This window comes from Haliaeetus leucocephalus, unplaced genomic scaffold, assembly GCF_000737465.1.
Source record: "Haliaeetus leucocephalus isolate CR32 unplaced genomic scaffold, Haliaeetus_leucocephalus-4.0 Scaffold373, whole genome shotgun sequence".
NCBI lineage: Eukaryota > Metazoa > Chordata > Aves > Accipitriformes > Accipitridae > Haliaeetus > Haliaeetus leucocephalus.
This window is the reverse complement of record NW_010972809.1, coordinates 2,891,742-2,912,819: the sequence shown is the minus strand read 5'-3', so window position 1 is coordinate 2,912,819 and position 21,078 is coordinate 2,891,742. Positions and strand designations below refer to the sequence as shown.

The 21,078-nt window shown below is 43.3% G+C and overlaps 1 protein-coding gene across 3 annotated transcripts in view; it reads right to left on the bottom strand.

Moving 5' to 3' along the window:
• JARID2 (jumonji, AT rich interactive domain 2) overlaps positions 1-21,078 on the bottom strand; it is a 222,511-nt gene that overhangs the window by 118,829 nt on the left and 82,604 nt on the right. For all 3 annotated transcript variants that reach the window (XM_010573172.1, XM_010573173.1, XM_010573171.1), the window contains one exon: positions 8,213-8,348. In XM_010573172.1, coding sequence (XP_010571474.1) covers positions 8,213-8,348 — 136 coding nt within the window. The remainder of the gene's footprint in view (positions 1-8,212; positions 8,349-21,078) is intronic.

Here is a 21,078-nt window from a genome sequence, read left to right as displayed (position 1 = left end):
TGAAAATGTGTTCTCTCTAATACTCTGAAAGTGCTCCACAAAAGGCAGTCTTGCACCAATAGCTCAAAGCTATAGTATAAAAATAATTAGCAAAAGCCTTATTCAAAGCTAAGCACAGACATGGTTTCAGAAAATACAGTTCCCTAGGACTGACTGCAGTAAACTGTATTACACAGCCTGTGTGTATGACTGAAACGTCTCTCTGCTTTTACTTGTGAAACTGATTTTGTTTCCTGTTGCATTCCTATATTCTTAATAGAGTATGCTATTTTAATGACTGACTTTTTCTTTCCCTGCTGTTTTTCTGGTTATAGCCCTTATTGTCTGTCCTTCAAATTAACAACACTAGTTATTTAATGCACAGTTTCCTTCTGCCAATCATGGGCAGTGGGGGAGCAAGAGGAATACTGAGATTTAAACCCTCTTTACAACAGCAGCTACATATTCTGACCTGCAGACCTTTGATCGCCACTAGAACATTTTAATAAACACTAAAATAATAATGATGATGATGACGACGACCATTGGGCATCAGACAGACAGAAAGAGGTAAAGTGCCTTTCTCCCTACTCCCATACCTTCTGAGAACTATTGCTTTTAAACAGAGAAGCATTGTGCTCACTTTTTCTGAGCATACTGCTCGATTGCTGCCTTCTCAACTTTGTGTCCACACTTCGGGCAAGTTTTACAGCTCTTTCAATAGCTCAATCCACCAGGCAAATAATAGTGTGGAACTTGATCATTTACACTACCTTTAACAGCTGTTTAATTTTGTTTTGATTTCTATGTAAACCACAAGTTATCTCTTTACCTCCTCTTAATACAAAACTCAACAGCTTGAGAAAGTGGCCAGCACCAACCACCAGTTCTCATCTCAGCAGATCACCAGAATGAACTTCACCCACCCCAGCCTGTCAGCTTGAAGGACAATGCTCTAGGCAGATCTCTCTGGTTTCTAACATCCCAATAAAAATCTATTCATAACAAAAATTATTAACCAAAGAAATGGTTGAGTTAGAATCCAAAGCAGTGTATCTCGCTTAATATTACAGTCAAAGAAACAGCTTTGCTTAAGTTATGTCTTACTCTCGTTTCTAAAATAAGCAAACTGGAATTGACAAAAGGTACAGTTTTTGACAGAGCTGGCAATCCTACGAGGTAAAACCACCACCATTCTTTTAGCTGCACATGCCAGCCAAAAAGATGCCAGGGTGCAAATTTAGGCTGGCTGGCAATCTTATGGCTGCCAAAGACAGAATGAAGCAGTTTACCAGTCTGCACTCAAGGGTGCTCCCCAGACTGCTGATACAAATAATAAATCCAAAGCAGCAGCTATGCAGAATGACCCGCAGTCAAGGCAAACAAAATTGTTGTCCCCTGTTGGGGTTAAGGCGGGGGGGGGAGTTGTTTGGTTTGGTTTTTTTGTTTTGTTTGGTTTTTTTTAAGAAATACATACATCTAACACCTATGGCTGTGAAGCACTCCAACAAATTTTTAAGCTGCATCTTTTTTTGCTCCTATTTCTGGCAACTGTTGTCCTTCTAGCATCTGAGGCTGTGGTTAGACAAGACAACTGCGCTAATCCTAAGGCTGTGGTTAGACAAGATGACTATGCCAACCGAGCAGCTTGCTACTATGAAAAAGGACGAGTCTGGTCTCCTCCTCCTGCAGCTTTCACTCAAGGTACTCTGGCCCCTCATTTCCACCAAATGAGCATTCGGTTCTCATCCAACCTCTTGATCAACCTGTGTAGTTCATTAAAAACCAGATGAAAATGATTTCTTTTTTTTTTTTTTTAATCATTTTTCTGGGCTAGTTTCCTGCCACATCAGTACACTGAACCGGCTGTACTGCACGGGCAGACAAACGGCAGAGCCAGCATAAGGCAGGAGGTGAAAGGAGGGGAACCAGACCCATCAGCTGCTGCTGAACTCTCTCCCACCTTTCCTCACCTTATTTATTTTAGGCCTACAATAAAGTCAGTCTCTTACAGATTATGCACGTGCCTCTGCAGATTCTTCATTGGCGTTTTCATTTTCCATTACCTACAATTAGCAATATGCAGAGAGACAAGATTATTTTTAGAATTACTTTGATTAGAAATACACTCAGGGCAATAGCAACTCTTCTTAGATGGCCATGAAATGAAGTTTTAAGAAAATTAGTTACACAATTCCTCTGTTTCTCTGGTTAAAAAAATATCCACCTTTGTTATGTTTGAGAGAAAAAGGACGATGAGTGTCCTGCAAGAGAAAATTTTCTGGCAGTCTTGCCAAACACTGAAATTGTATTAAGACAGGAGCACAATTTGGACATAATCAAATTGGGTAGAGATCACTGAGGGTGTAATTTGGCCTGCAGAATTTTTATAAGTGGTGATGATGGAAGAGGCAAAAAGAGCCTGTGTCAGTCGATGAACAAGCAAGTCCCTGGCAGGCTCGAAAATGAATTCTGTTCTAAAAAACAAAGAAAGGAAAAGAGATTTGGAAATTTTCAATGGAGCCCAACCCCAACATCCTGTTATTTATTTGTTAATCTTTAAATTCACTTGACAGCAAGCACCAAAGTGAAAGTAATGTTGAGTGCCATGACAAATCTGCTCAAACGCTTATTTTCTGAACCTTTTAGTTGAAAACATCTATATTCAATCACAATTTAAAACTAGCCAAAAAGGCTGTTTACTCTGAACATAAAAGGGAAATATTGCAAAGTTGAAAGAGGTATTTCTGTTTCTGTAAATGCATTTTAAAAATCCACTTACACAGACAAGGGTCCTTGGCACACTTACAATCTTCTACTAAAGCTTAGGAGACAGACAGACATTACCCACTGTCAACAAACGCAATTTCACATCAGCGACGGAGTGAAAAGCTCCCTAGACAAACGTTAGCATAAAGCCTTCTTCCAGTATTTAATTGCAGCCTTCAGAAATATGAGAGATGAAGTTACCAGTATATTTGAACCATCACAGTCAATGAAGAGGGCTACTTTCTTGTTCAAAATTAAAGGCTGGGTAGTGGTCCACCCTACACATCTGCACCAGGGATGAAGGAGGCACACGTCGCTCTGGGCACGCAGGGGCACAGCTGAGACAACAGCGCTTCCCTGAGGGCTGCTGTGTTTTCATCTGTGCAAGTGGGAAGAGAAGAGACACGGCCTCAGCCCAGAGAAGACCCGGTTGCCCTGTTGGCAGCTGCTGCCACACCCACATAGTTGGATTTTGGCAAATAATGCACGGCACGGAGCTGAAGCACCCGGCTTAGCTGTGATTAGGCATTTCTACCACATCTGTTGCAATTTTGACACCATGCCTGGGGTACCATCGACACGGCCAGGGAAAAGAGGTTTCACCAACAAGTTGGAGTTGGATGAATCCAACCCCCATGCCACCCTACCACCGGGCACCTTCGTTTCAACCTGGCCCACTGGGAAGGCATTGACAGAAACCCCTGGGCAGCAAGCAGAAAACACTTGAAAATCTGTGCAGCAATGACACAAACAGCGATTTCCAGATAGCACTGCTGCCTGCCCCGGCCAGCCAGCGCAGCAGCCAAGGGATGATCTGACCCAGGTGTCAGAGCAGGCTGCTGCCGCTGGGTCCGGCACCACGGTCCTGCCACAGGCTGCCTCAGAGACTCTTGCCTCTCTGTGCAGAGACATTTCATTTTTGGAGGCTTGCTTTTTCCAACGAAAGTCACATTAGCTTTTGTGCAGGAACGGCTGAGGGCAGGAGCAGACCAGCACAAGGGAGGAAGGGGCACCACAGCCATTCGTGGACCGACCACGACCTCCATCGAAGTGCTGACATTGTTCCTTCCTTCTCTGTTTAAAGAGCACACACAAATAAATTACTTTAACAACCCTAAATGTAAGGTGAAATCTCTCAGAAGAGCAAAATTACATATTTTTCCTCTTCTCTATTTATTAAATCAGCAAGACTTCCAACTTCTGCCTTGAATCAAAGCATTCCCTCACATACATTTGGTTTCCCAACTAGATCATGTTTGCCACAAGCTTAACCTAGCTGGCGTGTTTGGAAATTGCCATGACACCTTTCTAGGGCAAAGTATAGCTAGTGAAAACGCGCTATCTGCTCGAATAATTCTAACATCCGGTTTATCATCTCTGTAGATTAACTAAACACCTTAAAGAAGCAAACTTTGGCACTTTTTCCATTTATGAAACACTGGCACTTCTGTATCACAAATTTCTTCTTTATCGCAAGTTTTGAAAAACATAATTTAAAATCTTATATCATAAAAATTTCCTTTATGATACACTCTTTTGAGGGTACTACATTTCTCATAAACAGAATGCAAGCAATAATTACATCTTTCATTGCCTTTTTTACAGCCTTATCTCACATTCTAAGCTACAGAAGAAGAAAACAATTTCCCAAGGGAATTGGTTTTCCTTTTAGACGAGGATCTCTGAAAATTGGTATCACTATTCCAAACACCAATCCCTATTCTTAACATCCTAACACAAATGACAGGCAGCAGTAATCAAAATCACTAAAGAGGTCCCTCTGGGTTTTCCAGCACACGACCTTGTTTCCATAATCACGAGTTCCAGTATCCCATTTAGGGCTGCAGAGGGTTTCTTGACAACCTGCAGAAGCACCTCCTTCAGATTTTATATTCCCACGTGCTGGAGAGAAACACATAGCAAACAAAGGCATACAGTAGGGTGTTATTCTGTACTCTGCAAATATCTAGAGTCAACATAAACATGCATGCAATATCTCCACCGACACAACAGCCACAATGCACCCGATCGCCCTTATTATTAGGATGAAAAATAACTGGCAGCACAAACATGTAAGCAAAAATTATCAGGTGAAAAGGAGATATAAAAGAGGTAGGAGTAAGGAGACCTGCAAACACACCACCAGCCCCAAACAAAACCCTGCTACTTTAATCAGAACCACTTAAACAACAGGGTTTCAGCCACAGAGTGAAAATGGCAGGATTGTTTTCAGGATAACAAATATCTTTAACAGTGAGGTGGAGACAGCCAAGGTATTATAATACATATAATCTCCAGAAGTAATTTGAATTTTTATTTATGTATTTTAAATTTCATTTTTATTACTCAGAAAGGTGTGGAAATTGTCTCTGCGCCACCACCAGCACATCTTAGAGCTTGCAGTAACTTTAGTACAGAAAAGACTCCTGTTAATGGGTTCATCTCTCACATTTAAAATGAACTTGCTTTTCACACTATCAAAGATCTACTATTATTCCAGCTACCAAATCATTCATGATACTACTATACCCACAAGCTGAAATACCATTGACAATCATTTTCATACAAGTTTAGTTGTAGCTTGGCAAACACTGGCAAAGCAACTTTTGCAGCATGTTTATGCAACTTCAGCCACTTTAAATCCATAAAAACTTCTTAAAGACACCAGTTGCAAGAGGCTGGTGCATATTTTACCTTCCTCCATTGCCAAAAGTAAGTACTTTCTACTGAAACGAATTACACGTAGCAAATCTATAAATAAATAAATTTAAGGGATGACAGTTACAAAACCAGAACAAAGAAACTCTCTCTGCACTACAGATGGTGGCACTCGGATCAAATCCTGCTACCAAGGTGCTCACGGTCCCCTGAGCTCTCAGAAGTACATGAGGCCAATCCATGCTTCCACACTGAGCGGGGAACTTGGAGAGCTTGACCCCAGCTCAGACCCCTCCTTCCCACACCTGGAAATGGTTAACCATTTGCCAAATGGTTAAATTTGCAACAACAGTGCCACCGAACTGGAAGGTGGCCTATCTGATTTTCAACAGCTGACGGAGCAATAAACTTTAGAGTTCACTCAGGACAGCAACAGGGTTGTGCAGCACAAAACCTACACTTTCCTTTACGTTTGCAAGGCAAAGCACCCTAACCAGAATTCAAGCCAGGGGAGCCCAGGTTTACAGAAGCACTGAACACATTAACTTCAAATTATTTCATCTAGATTCACCCTGCCCCCATTCCCAAGAACTATGGGTACTGAATATTAATAAAGAGATCGCTCACATAAAACTATATTTAACTGCATGCTACCTTTTGGATCAACATGCAAGAAACACTGGTTGTGGCCTGCATGTTGGAACAGAGGACATATGCGAGGAAGTATTTTTTTCACTCCAACAGTATGAAACCATGGATCTAAGACTCACCCTTAAAATGTTACACTTCCCTAAATTCAGAATAGTTCAGTAATTTCTTAGGGTGACCTTCCCTTTCCTCAGTCCACAGAGACCTGTGGATTTGAAAATACACGGCTACGTTTTTTTAAAAGATGTAATGAACAAATTGTATGTTTAAATAGATTGTCTTAATGTCACCACACAATATCAATCCTCCGCCCTTTTGCAAATCTTTTTTCTCTGTATAATGAAACATTCTTCCAAATATCAGTGGATAAAAAAAGCTGCTGGACAATGATGTTGAAATACAGCAGGGCTGAGACAGGACATTTAAAGAATCATTTAGCAAACAGAAAGAGTAACACAGAATATAATTCTGACTCAAAAAAAACCCCAAACCCCCAAAGAAATGATCACCTACTTCTGTGAAGGAGAAAAGTACCAAACGCTATAGTTCTCAATGCAAGAGGCAAGCTCTGAAGACACAAGCCATGCCGCTACCAGAGGAAGCCAGTGGCATACTCTGCGTCTGGTACCTGCATCGACACAGCATTCCCAGCCAACTCACTTTTCATCTAAGCTGCCTTTGGAGAAACTAGACACCATAAAAACCTCAGTCATCCTGTAACCTGGCACACCATCAAAGCCTCCTAACACACAATTACTGTGCTTCACGCCTTTAGACTTTTTTCCTTTGACTAAACAAAACCCCCACAATGGAATAAGACACTTTCCAAGAGAAATTGTGTTTGACAGAAGATCAATGATGCAGAGGTGTTGGAGGGGAAAAAAAGCCAGTGCTGTTTTGTGTACACCTCCAAGCTTATTAATGGCTTGCTGCTAAAGCTAGATGCCCCTGCCCATCAGATCAGTATTTGATATTATTACTGAACTCAGAAGTCTGAGGTCTTCTTTAATCACATTAAGGAGTTTGCAATTGCTTACGCAATACAGCAACTTTATTATGGTGCCTGTAGTTATCCAGCCATTCACCTAGGTTTTTGCCTTGTCAGCAATAACACTCCATGAAAACGCAGTGAAATTTGACTCACCACGTCAGAAACGCAAACTACATATAAATATGAATAACCTACCAAGTAAGCACCCAGCTGCTGCTTTAATGCATTAGCACATGTATAGTTATGCACATGCCTAAAAGGAACTGCCATAAACCTCTATAAAGAAACAAATAAGCTCTTGTGAGTGAAGAGAAAACCATAAGCCTGCCCAGAAATCTGAATCCTGCTAGTCACTTTCAAGGCTCAAGCCAGCATGACAAAGCCTTTTCAAGAAAGGGTTCCTTGTCAGGGAGTGAATCTGAAAGAGACACACTTTATATTCACCTCTCAGGAGACCATGGCTTTTTTAAGCAAACTGTAAGGGAAGGGGGAGCAACAAATAATAATTGGCCAAAAGATTAAATAAATAAAATTAAAACTCCTTTCGATCTCCTGTCATCTAGGCTTGTCTGCATCTCCCTTTAAAACCTGTAAACAACTGCTCTGTGAACTGCTAAACTAGGGGAGTCCAGTGTCCCAGCATTTGTGTCCTCTCAATGCTTTAAGTCTTTTTATGTAGGTCCTATGCTACTTCACCTCTGGACAATAGACAGCGTGGACTGAGATCACTCCAGAGATACAGATGCTGCTTAGTCAGTTTCTTGCATCTAAATGACAGAGTAGGCAAATTCTGTCCGACTGTCCTTCCCCAAGATAACTGAAGCCAATCACCTTTAAATGGATACCTTCTCTGTCAACATACTCAGCACATCAGGGAGCAGACTGACCAGAGAAGCCTCCTTTTCCACCGAACCGCAGCCTGTCCCTGTCCTCCCGCCTGACACCTACCCTCCATCCTGATCCCCATCTCAATCAGTTTGCCAGAAACCAAAACATATGAACTGTTCAAACCGGGCATTTTTAAGCACTTCAGAAACAAGTTCTCCTGTGCAGATCAAAAGGGCACAGTGCATGCCAGATGGTGCACTGGTCTCCTTCCTCACTATAGCAGAAGGACCGCATTGAAAAGGACCGAGTCCTTCCAGCGGTACCGCAAAGGCAGCTCACCGTTCACTGCCTTGAGGCTCCCGCTAATGCCATCGCTGTGCTGCCGCTTCTGTGCGTTCTTGAACTCCTTCAGAGATAAATAAAGGACCTTCCGTACCACCCTCTCCTCTGACCAGGGAATCCCATCGCTGTCATCCTAAAGAAGACGGAAATGGAAAGGAGACATTAGTTGCATGCATCTGAAACAAAAACCAGAACAAACAAAACCCAAAAGCCTAGGGCTATATAGATTATTTTTAATTAAAAAAAAAAAAAAGCTTAAGAAAAATACTGTGTAACAAAATGCAACCTAAACTTGATCAGCTCTACCAGAGAACAAAAACATGACTATTATCAAATCAGAGCATTAGTCCCTCTAATCCTTTATCCTGCAAGTGATCCTACTGATCCTGCAGTAGCTGTGTACCAGGTGTTAGACAGGAGGTGAAACTTATTTGTTAAAATCCTCATAATGAATCCCTTACAGAGAAATTTATCACAGCCAGGAAGTGCTCTCCCAGATAATTAAGGGGTGGGGGAACCACTAAATTGAACGTTGCAGCAATTTAAGAGGTAAGTTTTGTGAACCAACTGCTGTTGTTGCCACTTTGGCCTTTGTTTGCGCCTCTTGGCTCAGGATTTTTTTTTCCCTCTGGTTTAGCGATTTGCATTTATTGCAGCATTACAATGAAGTTGTATATTGTTATCAATGAAGTTATTCTGAATTTATCCAAGTGTAAAGCCAAGTGGAATTTTGCCCACAGGGCATATGCTTTCTGCTTTATTTTTAGGAGACAAATGCAATATTGTCAAAAGGAATACTAGTGTATGTCATATTTAGTACTTGCTTTAGTTAAAAGATTAATTCCCTGGAAAAGCATTTCCCTAAAGCCTTTAGCATTCAAATAAATTAAGTCAGCAAATTGATATAAAGACATAAGCAAGATCAGGTAAGTCATCATATTTTCATAAGTCCTATAATTGTCTCAGGGCCTTTAAAAACTACTATTTGAGCATTCTTGCCCTTGAATTCTTCATGGGCTACATCACTGCCAAGCAAAAAGATTAACATTTCTAGGCAGGCCTCATTTAGGTAAGTGTACCACAGCATACTGCCACACTGCAATAGAAACCCCAAAAGCCCCACTGGCGATCCCCACTAGGAGGTAGGGGAGTTTATACCATCCCGCGTGTCAAAGAAGTGACCAATACCATCAACTTCATTCACCCATTGATAGCTTTTTCTTCACTCTTCTAGTGAGATATTGGCATTCAGCTGCTGAACTGTGATCAATAACATTCCGCCCCTGCCCCCAAAAAAAAAAAAATTTGTATGACAAATTACCTGAGGGGAGCGGGGGGGAAGGAAAGGGAAAAAAAAAAAAGCACAACACAATGAGTGCAGTGAAAGCAGCCAGCATTTTGGCAGCAGGATGTGCATTTCACACGAGGGATAAGCTACTGTACTTTGAAGAAGGCTGAGCTATGCCCAGGGAGCTTTAGAGCACAGGCAGCTCTGGGCCAAGAAAGCAAACTTTGTAACCCAACACCCACAGCAACCAAAAAAGAAAAAAAAAAATCTCCAGGCAAGCATTTTAAAAGGACTAGTACATCCAGTTATTTTGTCAACAGAGGTTTAGACAAACAACTCTGGCTTACCATTTTGCTGCCAACGCAACTTCAGCCCTAACCAGAAGCGACACTAAACACGGGAGGGCTGCAGCCTGCTCGATTTTAACAAAGCTTGCCCAAAGACGCCCCATTTACGTTCCCAACGACACGGGCCTGTCGGGACATTATGCTTTTCTGTTTTCACAGAAACTACTTATTAAATCCTCAAGAGAATCACGCTCAGTTAGGAAACAGCCATAAGCACCTCCAGCACCTGTCTGTGTTACAGGCACAGGACCGCAGACACCGCTCATTCCCTTCACTGGCAGTTGTATGAATTCCTCGTATAACGGGCAGCAAACGTGAGGAGACAACAGAGCCCTCTGGCCAGGCACACTGCTCCTGACCCTGAAACCTAGACAAGTTACACAGAAACCCGAACAAGAGGCAACAAAACCACCACCCTGTATTTTTATATACTTTAAGCCAGGCATACACAAGGCGTGTGTGTGTGTAATGACTGAGCCCAGTTAACGTAAGGCCTACTCAGAGACATGCCGCTTTCCTTAGCCCCTGTCAGCCCGAGTCCTCCGTCCTGTGAAACACCAGGCCCGTCCCAACACCACAAACAAATCCCGTCTTCCACCAGACCCCACAGTCCCGAGGAGCTGGAAGTTGCACGAAAACACCCATCGGTTCCCAATCCCACTGGCCCTTTTATCCCTCCTAAAAATGCAGGGGAAAAAAAAAATAAAAACAAAGAAATGAATCCCACTTAAATCCACTTTGTCGCGACAGCTCACTGCAAGGAGCACATGGCAGTGCTCGCCGTTTCTGCAGCGACAGGGCGAAACCCGCTGACAGGATTGATCTTTAAATCGGCACGTGCCAACCCGGCGGCCGACTGCAGCGGGTGAGTGACCGCTGGCAGGTACAACGCTGGCGACAGTCCCTCCTGCAGGAGGGAAGGAGATGACGGCCACGCACCAGAGGCCTCTCAGGTCCAGGCCACCCTCTCGGGGTTTTTCTGTGAAGGGCCTGAAGTCATCTCCCTCTCCCCAGACAACGTGCCGGACACGCGAAAGGATGGCGTGCAACCCGGCACCCTGTTTTCTGAGGGACAACGACACCGAGATGTCTTTCTGGTGCCAGCTGGAGGCTCCAGCCCTGCTGCAGGAGATGCTCCTGCCTCCCCACCGGTCTGGGGGCTGCGTGGGCCATGGTGACGCCAGGGAAGAGACCGGTCCTAGGAAGCGGGAACAAAGACCTCCCTCAGCAGCCCCCGAAGCGGCACAGCAACACTTCATGCTCAACTCGTGGAGCTGTACGCCTCAAGGTGAACTGTATTGGCTTCACCCCCCCTCCATAACAGCAGCACTCTCAACAGAAACACGCACAGGGGAGTCTCTCCACACCACAGCTCCCACTAGCCCCGATGTGCCGAGGCTGCAGTCACCATCCTGCCTACGCTGCTCTCTTTGTGGGCTTTCCCCACGGCCTGCCACTCAGCTTGGGGGGGGGGGGGAAAGGACCTCAAGTTCCCCAACACCGTGTTATCCAAGGTCAGCAAAATAAGGGGCTAAGCCGCTGCCAGCATCCACGTTCACGCGGCTCCATATGCAGGAGCAATAAAAAGGTTTCACAATCGTCGACGGCATCTTCCCCCGAGCCTGCGGCACAAAAGCAGCCGCAAGCCGGAGAGCAGCTGACTCGGAGCCCAGCTGAGCTGCCGGCAGCTCCAGCTCCCGACACATTTAACCATAATTACATGGGTCAGATTGTCTCTGCCTCGTCAGGCCGGTGGAGGGAGAGCCGCCGCACGCCCCGCTCTGCGCTCACGCTGCCAGCGACCGGAAGAGTTACCGGACTTCGGCAAAACAACACGCGCACACCCAGAACTGGTTGGAAATAGCCTCAAGTGAAAGCCCTGAGGAATTTCATCTATGTAACTTGTCAAAAACAAAGAAAAAAACCCAAACAATAACCCAACCAACAACAACAACAAAAAAACCAGCAAAAAAACCTCAAAGGGACTGACTTGATCTCTGCCTTGAAATATTTCCACAGGGAGAGAAATTTGATAATGGATGGCTCTTGAGGCTGGCAGAGAGGGGTATAGTATCATCCAACAGCTGGAACTTGAATTCAGAAAAACGTAAGACAGAATTAAAGAACAATTTCTGCAACTGTGCAAGTAATTAGCCATTGAAACGACTTACAGGGAACTAATGGATTGTCCATTATCGATTTGGACCCAAAAAAGGACTGAATAACATCTTAAACTGTAGGTTCAACCCAGAGCCTTCACTGTGCAGGTCAGCCGAGATGATTTCTGCCTCCCAATCTGACATTAAGACTAGCTTATAAACTCAGTAAAAAAGTAACAGACGCAAACAACCAGGGAAGCCCTGGAGCAGAATTAAGAAACAGAACTGCATCATTTCCTTTAAACTGCTAAAAATTTTAATCATGCCACCTTCTTTGTTATGTTGTTTCGGGGAACCACGTCTTGTACATTTATATCTGAACTTCAGCTACCGGGGCAGCCAAGCAACAGTTCAACAAGTTCAGTCCAAGGGGACAGGGCAGAGGAGCACAACCTCCGCGTACCTACGCGGTACGTCCCTGCACAGGACGTTACCTGGTGGAGAGCAAAGCAGCTCTCTTTTGTGCTACCTGGCTGGCAGCTTGCTTTCAGCTCTACGCTTGTAGAGATGATGTTTGTAGAACAGTGCAACAGGCTACTGCCACATACTGCTGATTTGGAAAGAAATATATATACACACACGTGTGTGTGCATATGTGGGGTTTTGCTAGGTGCATATTAAATGTGTATTATACGTTAAATATACAATACCTATATTAATGTGTGTATAGAAACTAAAATATATACATATTAACATCATGCATACATAAATATAAGTGTATATATAGATAATGCACGTCAGTATATAACGTGTATATATTTGCAGTGAAATCAAAATGTGCACCACCTGTACCTTTCACCATTCATCTACAGCTTAGGTGCTTGTTGACTGCAGTTCAGCGGCCTAGCTTGCACATGTGGCCTGCACACAGCCTTCCTACTTCTGAAGTTATACTGAAATCCTTAAAAAAACCAAAAAAAAACCCCCAAACAAACAAAAAAAAACGCAACAAAACAAAAAACCACAAAGCAGGCAGAAGCAAGAGGCAGGCTTCACGCCACCTCCTGGGTAGGTGAAACGTCAGCCCGAAGTAGCAGACGCTGCTGCGTGCTGCTTTGCTCCACAAGCAGCAGCAGAATTATACTCGTACGCATGACTCGAGCTTCTCCGTTCATTCATCGCCAGATACGGCATTCTTCAGCCTGGCCTGGCCTTGCCTTAAGCAAACAGGAGTCACAGTTCATGGGGTAAAACAGAGCTGGAACAAGGGAGAATGCATGCAGCACTCCATGCTATTTGTTTTACTTCTATGTAAATACTTTAACAGCAGTGATGGTTTTATTTGAAAAGTCAGGACTTTGTAAGGTACAAAGATACTTATAAGCATGTGTGTTATGACTCAGTGTGGCTGGCGGGTTTCCAGCTCTCTCTTTGGGTCTTTCCCAAGCACGCATCTCCTGACCCCATTCTTCATGCCAGGTTGCAGAAAGCAAAACAACAAAACACAAACCCCCTCTTTTTTCTTTTTCCAGCATTGCAGCCAACGCTCGGTTAAAATCACTGTGGCACCCAATGCCCTAAATGAATATGCTTTCATGGTTCAACAGCCCCCAGAGAGTCTTTCCCGCAGATGTAAGAAGGTCATTTTGAAGCAATGGGAAAAATAAACCACAAGCTTCTACCCTTTCCTCAAGGATATTTTTGAAGGAGAACCATTTCAAAGGGTGGTTTTTCCTGTGTTTAGTTAGCAACAAAACAAAAATCTGTCTTTTGCATGAAAAACAGACAACACATTTTCAGAGATCATATAAATTACTTTTCAGCCGAAGGACCAAAATGGAAATGTTTGTTTACTAGACTCAAGACCTGCAACAGATTTTTGCCTTTTGGCTGTATATTATCAATGGAAAACAGTTATACCTGTTTTTCTCTAAAACCCAAACCTAAGAGAAATTGGTGGAAAACCTAGATACGCCTTCCAAGTCTGAAAGAGATCTTCTGTGCAGTCTTGGGGGAGTTACCACCACTAAGCGCAATTAGCGTGCTTATTCATTTACAAAGCCCACTTCCTCGGTATACATATGGCATGGCATGAACCTCATGAGAAAGTGCAAAGTCTTACTACTCTAGCAACACACATACTTCCCCCGTTGCATTAGCAGAGGTCTCCATTGTACCGCAAAGTCCCATCAACCTTCTCGCCACCCCGAACGCACATCGTACTCGCAGACGAAAACCCCGGCACTGGCCCATCGGTGCAAACTCCCTCTCCACGTAACTTGCAGGAGCAAGTGGGCTGTTCCACAACCAGATGGAAGAAGCTCTTCTCGGCAGAAACTCCTAGCAAAAGTTTGAACTTCCAGGGTAACGAGTTGAAACCAGACTCTAGAATATTCAACTGAAGCTATATAAATAAAGATTTTTGGCTCCTTCTGGCAGCTATCGTGCTGCTTGGACGTCTTGCAGCCAAACACAGCATCGTGCAAACTGGATATACCCATATATACCCACGGTAATATCCTGGCAGTCTTTTGCTCACTATCAAGGTCCCTCCACTCCCTTCTCCTCCGAGAATAAAGTTCACACTTATTTAATATTTAACCTTTTAATCAAGTTTAACTATCCAGAGAGGATGTAGCAGTTTCTCATTTAAAACAAACTGCTTATATTCAGTGAGAAAAAATAAAACCTCATGAATGGCTTAAGTTGATGAAGATTGATACGGCTTGGAGACTTTATAGTACAGTGACTCATGCCTTCTGGAAAATGTAATCTGTTCTGTCTAGTTTAGGAAAATAGGTCATGTTTTAAAAATGTGCTAACTAACATGAAGAAAGGGGAAATTTTCTTTATTAATGGTTCTGTTACAGCATTTAAGTGTATCTGGTAATTATAGCGACTTTTTCCCTCATACTTCCAGAAAACTTCCCCAAGGAACTCGTGTTACGTTACAGCTCCTGACTAGCAGAACCAATGTTAACACAGCAAAGAAATGATGGAGGAAAATAAAAATCTCTCTTCTTCCTGCTTTAGCACTTCTCCTACAGCTTTCATCCCCTGCACTCTCCCGTTCGTTTGGGCTCGTTCACCACCTCCTGCTGCACTGGGGACTGTGTTTCCTCCTTTCAGACCAAATTCTTCTAAGAGCAGCAGCACGGGAGAGAAATGCTCTGGGTTTTGGGTCACTAAAGACCTCAGGCACTTTTGAGCCCAGTGAGCTTCAACCTGCTCTTGCAAAAATACATTAGGGTAGAAAAGTTACCATTGAAATTTCCAAACAGAAGTCACTAGTGTCTTCATACAGGCTCCCAGAATTGAGGCATAAAAAAATAATTCCTAACTTTATCTTAGGCCCAATAGTGAAATATTTAAAAATAGTGGGTTCATGTGTTAATTGGTTCTTTTACATAAACTCAGAGGCCTTGGCAATGTTTCTGCACCTCTAGAAAACTACTACTCAATACGAAACTAGCGAAAGCTTACAAGACATCAACTGTTTCCCGTGTTGGTCTGCCAAGAAAAACACTTTAAAAAAAAAAAAAAGGCTAAACCCAAACAAATTCAGAGTAAAGCCAGGTCTAAAGTTTCCTAATTTATCAGCTTACAGCAGGACTTCAACTCGACAGCAGTTGACTACAGAGCTACGACTTTCTTAGGCCAGACCAGGAATCTAATCAACCATTTTGCAACCAGAGTGCCAGAGTTTTGGGCTCTGATGAGAGCTGGCAGCATGCAGAAGCAAGCCACAAAAAGCCAAGGGTAGCAGAGTGCTGGAAGAAGAAAGAGGTGTGAAGGTACAAGGTGATTATTCAGACTGAGGGAGCGGTTTTCATAACCAGCTTAAGCAAATTCACCTGCCACCACGTGGGATGCACCTGCCCCAACCCTGATGCCAGCACTAGCCTTTATGCGGCCGTTTGACCAGTTTGATTGGGGAAAAGACTCAAAAATCTCACCCCATGACAAGAAAAATGATTGCTTTCAGCCAAATCAGCTCCCTTATTACTAACCACATGGCAATATAGGAGCTACGGCTGAGGCAGAGAGAAAGGCAGGATTGCCCCTTTTAGCAGCAACCCACACTTGGAGGCATGCAACCCTACCACTGCACCAAACCACGACAGTCACTGTAAGGAAGGGAGAGCATCGCAGACAGTATTCAGGAAATTAAAACCACTTGGCTGTAATGGAACTATTGTAAACCCCAAATATCTCACTGCATTCAGATTACCCATAACCCACCTCTGCCCCTTTTTTCCACGATGAATTATTTACTTTAGGGGAGTGAAAGGGAAATATGGGGGGGGAGAATATCTGTTAGAGGGACAGGACCTGCAACACTTTTGGTAGGTCCCAGCCTGACAAGGTACCATCTTCTGTTTGACCATCACTTGTAGCCAATTTATGCCTGAGCAAAACCTCTGACTTGCTAAATAGGTTCCTTACTTGGTGCTCTCTTCAAAAAAAGGGAATGCCTCCTAAATCGCACATTGAATTATCTTTGAAAGGGTATGCTGTATACTGATACATGCCTCCCAGGCAGAAATCAAAATAATATAAGCATCATTTCCCACATAGGTGAACAGGTCTAAATCCATCTTAAAAGAAAAACAAACAAACTGACCTGATGGGGAACACTCACGCTGCACGTCTTCACTTCTCTGAAACACCATGAAATAATGTATACTTATCTTTGATTACAGACTACTAAAAAACTACAGCTGAAATTGGATTAGAAACTTCTGCTGAAAAACAATTTATTGCATAACACAACTCTGACAGCCTGGGTTTCTGGCCACCAACTGAGCCTTTATAAAAATCTGCTGGGCAGCTGCCAAATCAGCTCTTTGAGTCTTGGCATGTCCGACATCTGAGACAGTAGTCAAGGCAGCCACATGTCCTGTGCCATCCCCAGCCCTGCACTTTTACAGTTAAATGGTATGGTCAAAGAACAGAGTAGTATGAGCCATTAAACACACAAAGGTAAAAAATCTCCTGCAGCTGTGGATCTGACAACTCTGATCACGCTACAGAAGACCAAGAGCCACAGCAGGATTTTTTCCTTTTTCAGGATCTGGTATTAATTTGAACATAAAAGTAGCTTATTAAGAAGAGGGAAAAAGAGAAGTGAGAAATGGTAGCGAGCTCCAAAAAACCTCTGCACTCCTAGCTGAAAATCACTGCCATTTATAAATTTCACATTCCAAATATCCTTACTCCGTCTCCAGTTCTAATTAAAACTCTCCACCAAGTACACTTCAGATAGACACATAAAACCCAGTACGCACAAAGAGTATTCAGCAGCTCAAGATAATTACATTCAAATATATTCTAATTAATTTCATTTTGATTAATTTCATATTTTTATAAGGTGTTCAAGCTCCAGTATGCAACCATACGAATACAGTCCACTAAAAAGCATTTTCTACAGTTTAAATGTCTGTTAGTAAGACCTACAGATGTGAAGTTTAATATGGCTAATCCAATCCTGCTGCATATTACTGATTATCTTAAGACCTTTTTCCACCCTCAGACAGAAAGCCTGATCCTTTACTTGAAAAATACTAACCACTTTTGCACGCCATAGTGTCACGGTAGTAGGGAAAAGAGAAGGACATGACTGGTGTGTTATAAATTTGCCTTCAATATTTCTATGGGAATTTAAGGAGATCTAATTTTTTGGCATCTCAGAGTGTCTGAAAGGTCAGTGGTACCAATATTTTAGAGAAGCTGGAGTACCGTTGATGTGTTTAGCATCTACCCTCACAAATACAACAGGTCAGCACTTATGTTCGGTACCTGGATGATGAAGCCTTGCCTATAACAGGAAAAGATCTGCTCATCTATCTGCTTTCTAGGAGTGTAGTAGTATATACCAGCAAAAACGTGCATTTGCCAGTATAAAACTTATATTGCTCCCTCAGTGAAATAAATACACTAGCCCAAAGCCTACACAGTTCAGCGACATTAATATAGCTGTACCCATCAGGAATGTGACGCCTTCACAGGCTTGAGGCTGGGGACGGAGGTCCCCTTGTGGACGCTGGAAGGTCACCATATCCCTGCTGGATGACCCTGCACCAAGCAGAGCGGCTCACTCACTCCCATTTAAACCTTTCCAGTATGAATGGGTTGGGCTGGTTTAAAGAGATGAAACAGGAGGTCCTGGCTCACCTGACTCACTTGGCTGGCACTGAAGTAGAGCACGCTTACGTGAGTAGCTCCACCGCCAAACCCCTGCAAGAAGACCATGGCCAGCAGCAGGGCAAGCAGCACTGCCGAAGCCAGGGCATGGCAAACTCTACCTGCAGGGTAACCTGCACGGTGACAGACCTGCAAGTTTGCGTAGATCTGACCCAAAGCAGGTCTGGGTGATGCAGGAAGTCCCTCACCTTAGCTTGGAAATGTTTAACTTGGTGTCCTGCTCTTCCATGTCAGTCTGCAGGATGCCCCTCACTCAGGCAGTCACCAGGTTTAAAAGAAGATTTAAAAAAGGAAGAAAACAACTAACCCATCTTGTCAGTCTTTAAACCCAGGAGGGGTAGTGACAGAGCCAAACGTGCTGAACCTATTGCTGGGAAATCTCAGGATATCAGGGCCCCAATCAATTTTACTGAACTGGATGGGGAACTAAATCAGTTGTATTGACACAGGCTCCTGGGATGGACATGCTGATACTGTGCTAAGAGCATGACATGTCAATTTTGCTTGATGTACTATCCAAAAAGTGAGATTTTTATCAGACACTTTTTGTCCTTGTTTACATTCCCAACTGGCAGAATATCCGTTAAAGCTGGGCAGGGGATGAGTATCTATTGGAGCTGGAAGAAGCAAACTAAATCTGTACTGTTCGCTCGTAAGCCAATTAAAGAAGACATATGAGGAGACTCTAAAGATACTCTGAATGTATTTTCAGGTCACTTTAGTTACATCAGCAAATTTTCTGCACGAAGATAAGCGATATAATCAGTGAAAACCTACGCTCTAAAGCTTTACTAAGCTCACCCTTCAGTATTAAATGTATCTGACTTCCAAAATACTACCCAGCAAACAAGTGATGGTATTTTAGTAGCACAGGGAAGCAAATAATAAAACTGGCATTTGCTCTGTGAGGCAATCACTCAGTAACAAATCAGATGAATGCATCCCAGTCACTTCCCAGAAGGCCCACAAAACATTTTTCCAAATAACCAGTGCCAGAGGAGGGTAAAGACCATTACCTGGAATTGAAGTTGCAGCTCAGGGTACCAAAGTCAAGAATTTCAGATGGAGCTAGGCTGAAGCACTGCTCTGCCACACACAAGGTTCAGTTCTTGCTACAATTTAAAAGACGAGGGAGAAGGAAGAGCTAATGGCTACCAGCAGCTCTTTAAGATCTGGCCTGATTTGTGAAGCCACATTACCTCTCCCTGGAATGGTTAAATTAAGAAGATAACAGGCAGCTGAGAGGTTTTGTGGGGAAAGGGGTCGGGGGGAGTTGCTTCTTATAGAGATAGCAGGCTTTCCTAATTGCACAGAATGATTTTTAACACACAGGTGTTTCACAACAACAGGATCTGTGTTAAACAGATAAGGAAAAAACATAATCAAGTTTCAACCTTTCCATGATCTTTTCCTTTTCCCCTTTTTTTTTTTTTAAACCAACAAGTCTGCACGAGAACTTTCAACATAACGGCACAATCATTTTCCCTTCGCTTTTGGGGGTTTCTCGGCACGCAGCACCGGGGCAGGGGTGATGGGCAGGCAGGGGGCCAGGTGCCCACACCGGCACAGCTCGTACAACCAGGGGTCTGCAGAGAACGAGCCCCTCCGCTCCCCAGAACTGTTTGGGTTAGCAGTCAATTCCCTCATCCCTCCTCCACTCCCTGATCAATGGCAACATTCAAACTTTACTGAAGATATTAGAAGCACATCAAAGACAACCATTAAGCTTTTAAGTGCACTAATTGACATTTTAGCACTTACAAATCAATCTATGTGTTCTATCACTCAATTTAAGAGACTTGCTTCCCCGCCTGGTAAGAGTTCTCCATGTTTTTAGCGGGCAGAGGGGGATTTTCAAAGCTATTTTTTTCCTCAGACAGGATTTTAGAGAATTCAAATTACAAATATAATGCACTTCAAAAAGTAACACGTTTCACAAATTTAAGAGCTCTTCCATAAAAGCTGTAAATGGCATCACAGCTATAACTCACAGGCTTCTAAGCTCAAATGAATTCTGCAGCTGTTACAGCACGTCGAAGCCAAATCATTGTTACCTTCACACCACCACAACTGAAAACCCCAGCTATGATATTACAAACTGCATGGTGCTACATGAAAAAGGGGAGGGGGGGAAAAAAAAGAAGGAAAGAAAGAAAAAGAACCCCTGGGTGATTTTGCAGCTCCTTCTTTCTTCCTTCACAAAGCTAGCATAAAACAGACACTAAAACTGCGAGTGACTGCTTTAGGTCTTCCTACAGTGACTATCCCACAACAGGATCCAGAGAAGCATTTCAGAACAACCCCCCATGGATGCTGTAAAATCAGAGGATACAGCACTTCTCTCCCCAGGTACGGTGACTTACAGCAGACGAGCCGCTACTCGGCAGCCAAGCCCAGCCTCTGATTGCAGAAGAGCATCTCAATGACAGCAGGTCTGGACCCTTCTTCTATTACTGTCACATACCAACATGTTCACCTTCTGTTCTGTTAGAGAAATCCTCATTCAGTCCCAATATTTAAAGCAACAAGAAAGATCAAATTAAATTCTCAGGGTTTTAAGCCGTTCAGTTCATTGCTAGATCTATTTTAGGGTCTGAGGCTGCCAGCCACCCCCACAGAATCTGCGCGCTAAACAAGGCTTTTGACAGGCTTGTTTATGCCTTCTGCAGCAATCAAAGGCAAAACATTACAAATCAAAGAACCAGGAGACAAATACAGTACTCTGCATAACAGAAACCTCAAAAAGCTAGCCAGCAGCAAACCTGCTGCTCACCAAGCCTACAGAGCAATACGAGATAACGCAGGGAAAATGAAATGGATAGTTAAGTAAGAACAGGCTTGTGCTATATGTATGCAAACATCTGCAGGCAGGACCTCTGAAGCACACATCCATCAAAAGAAGCGGATGCAGAATCGCAAGACAAG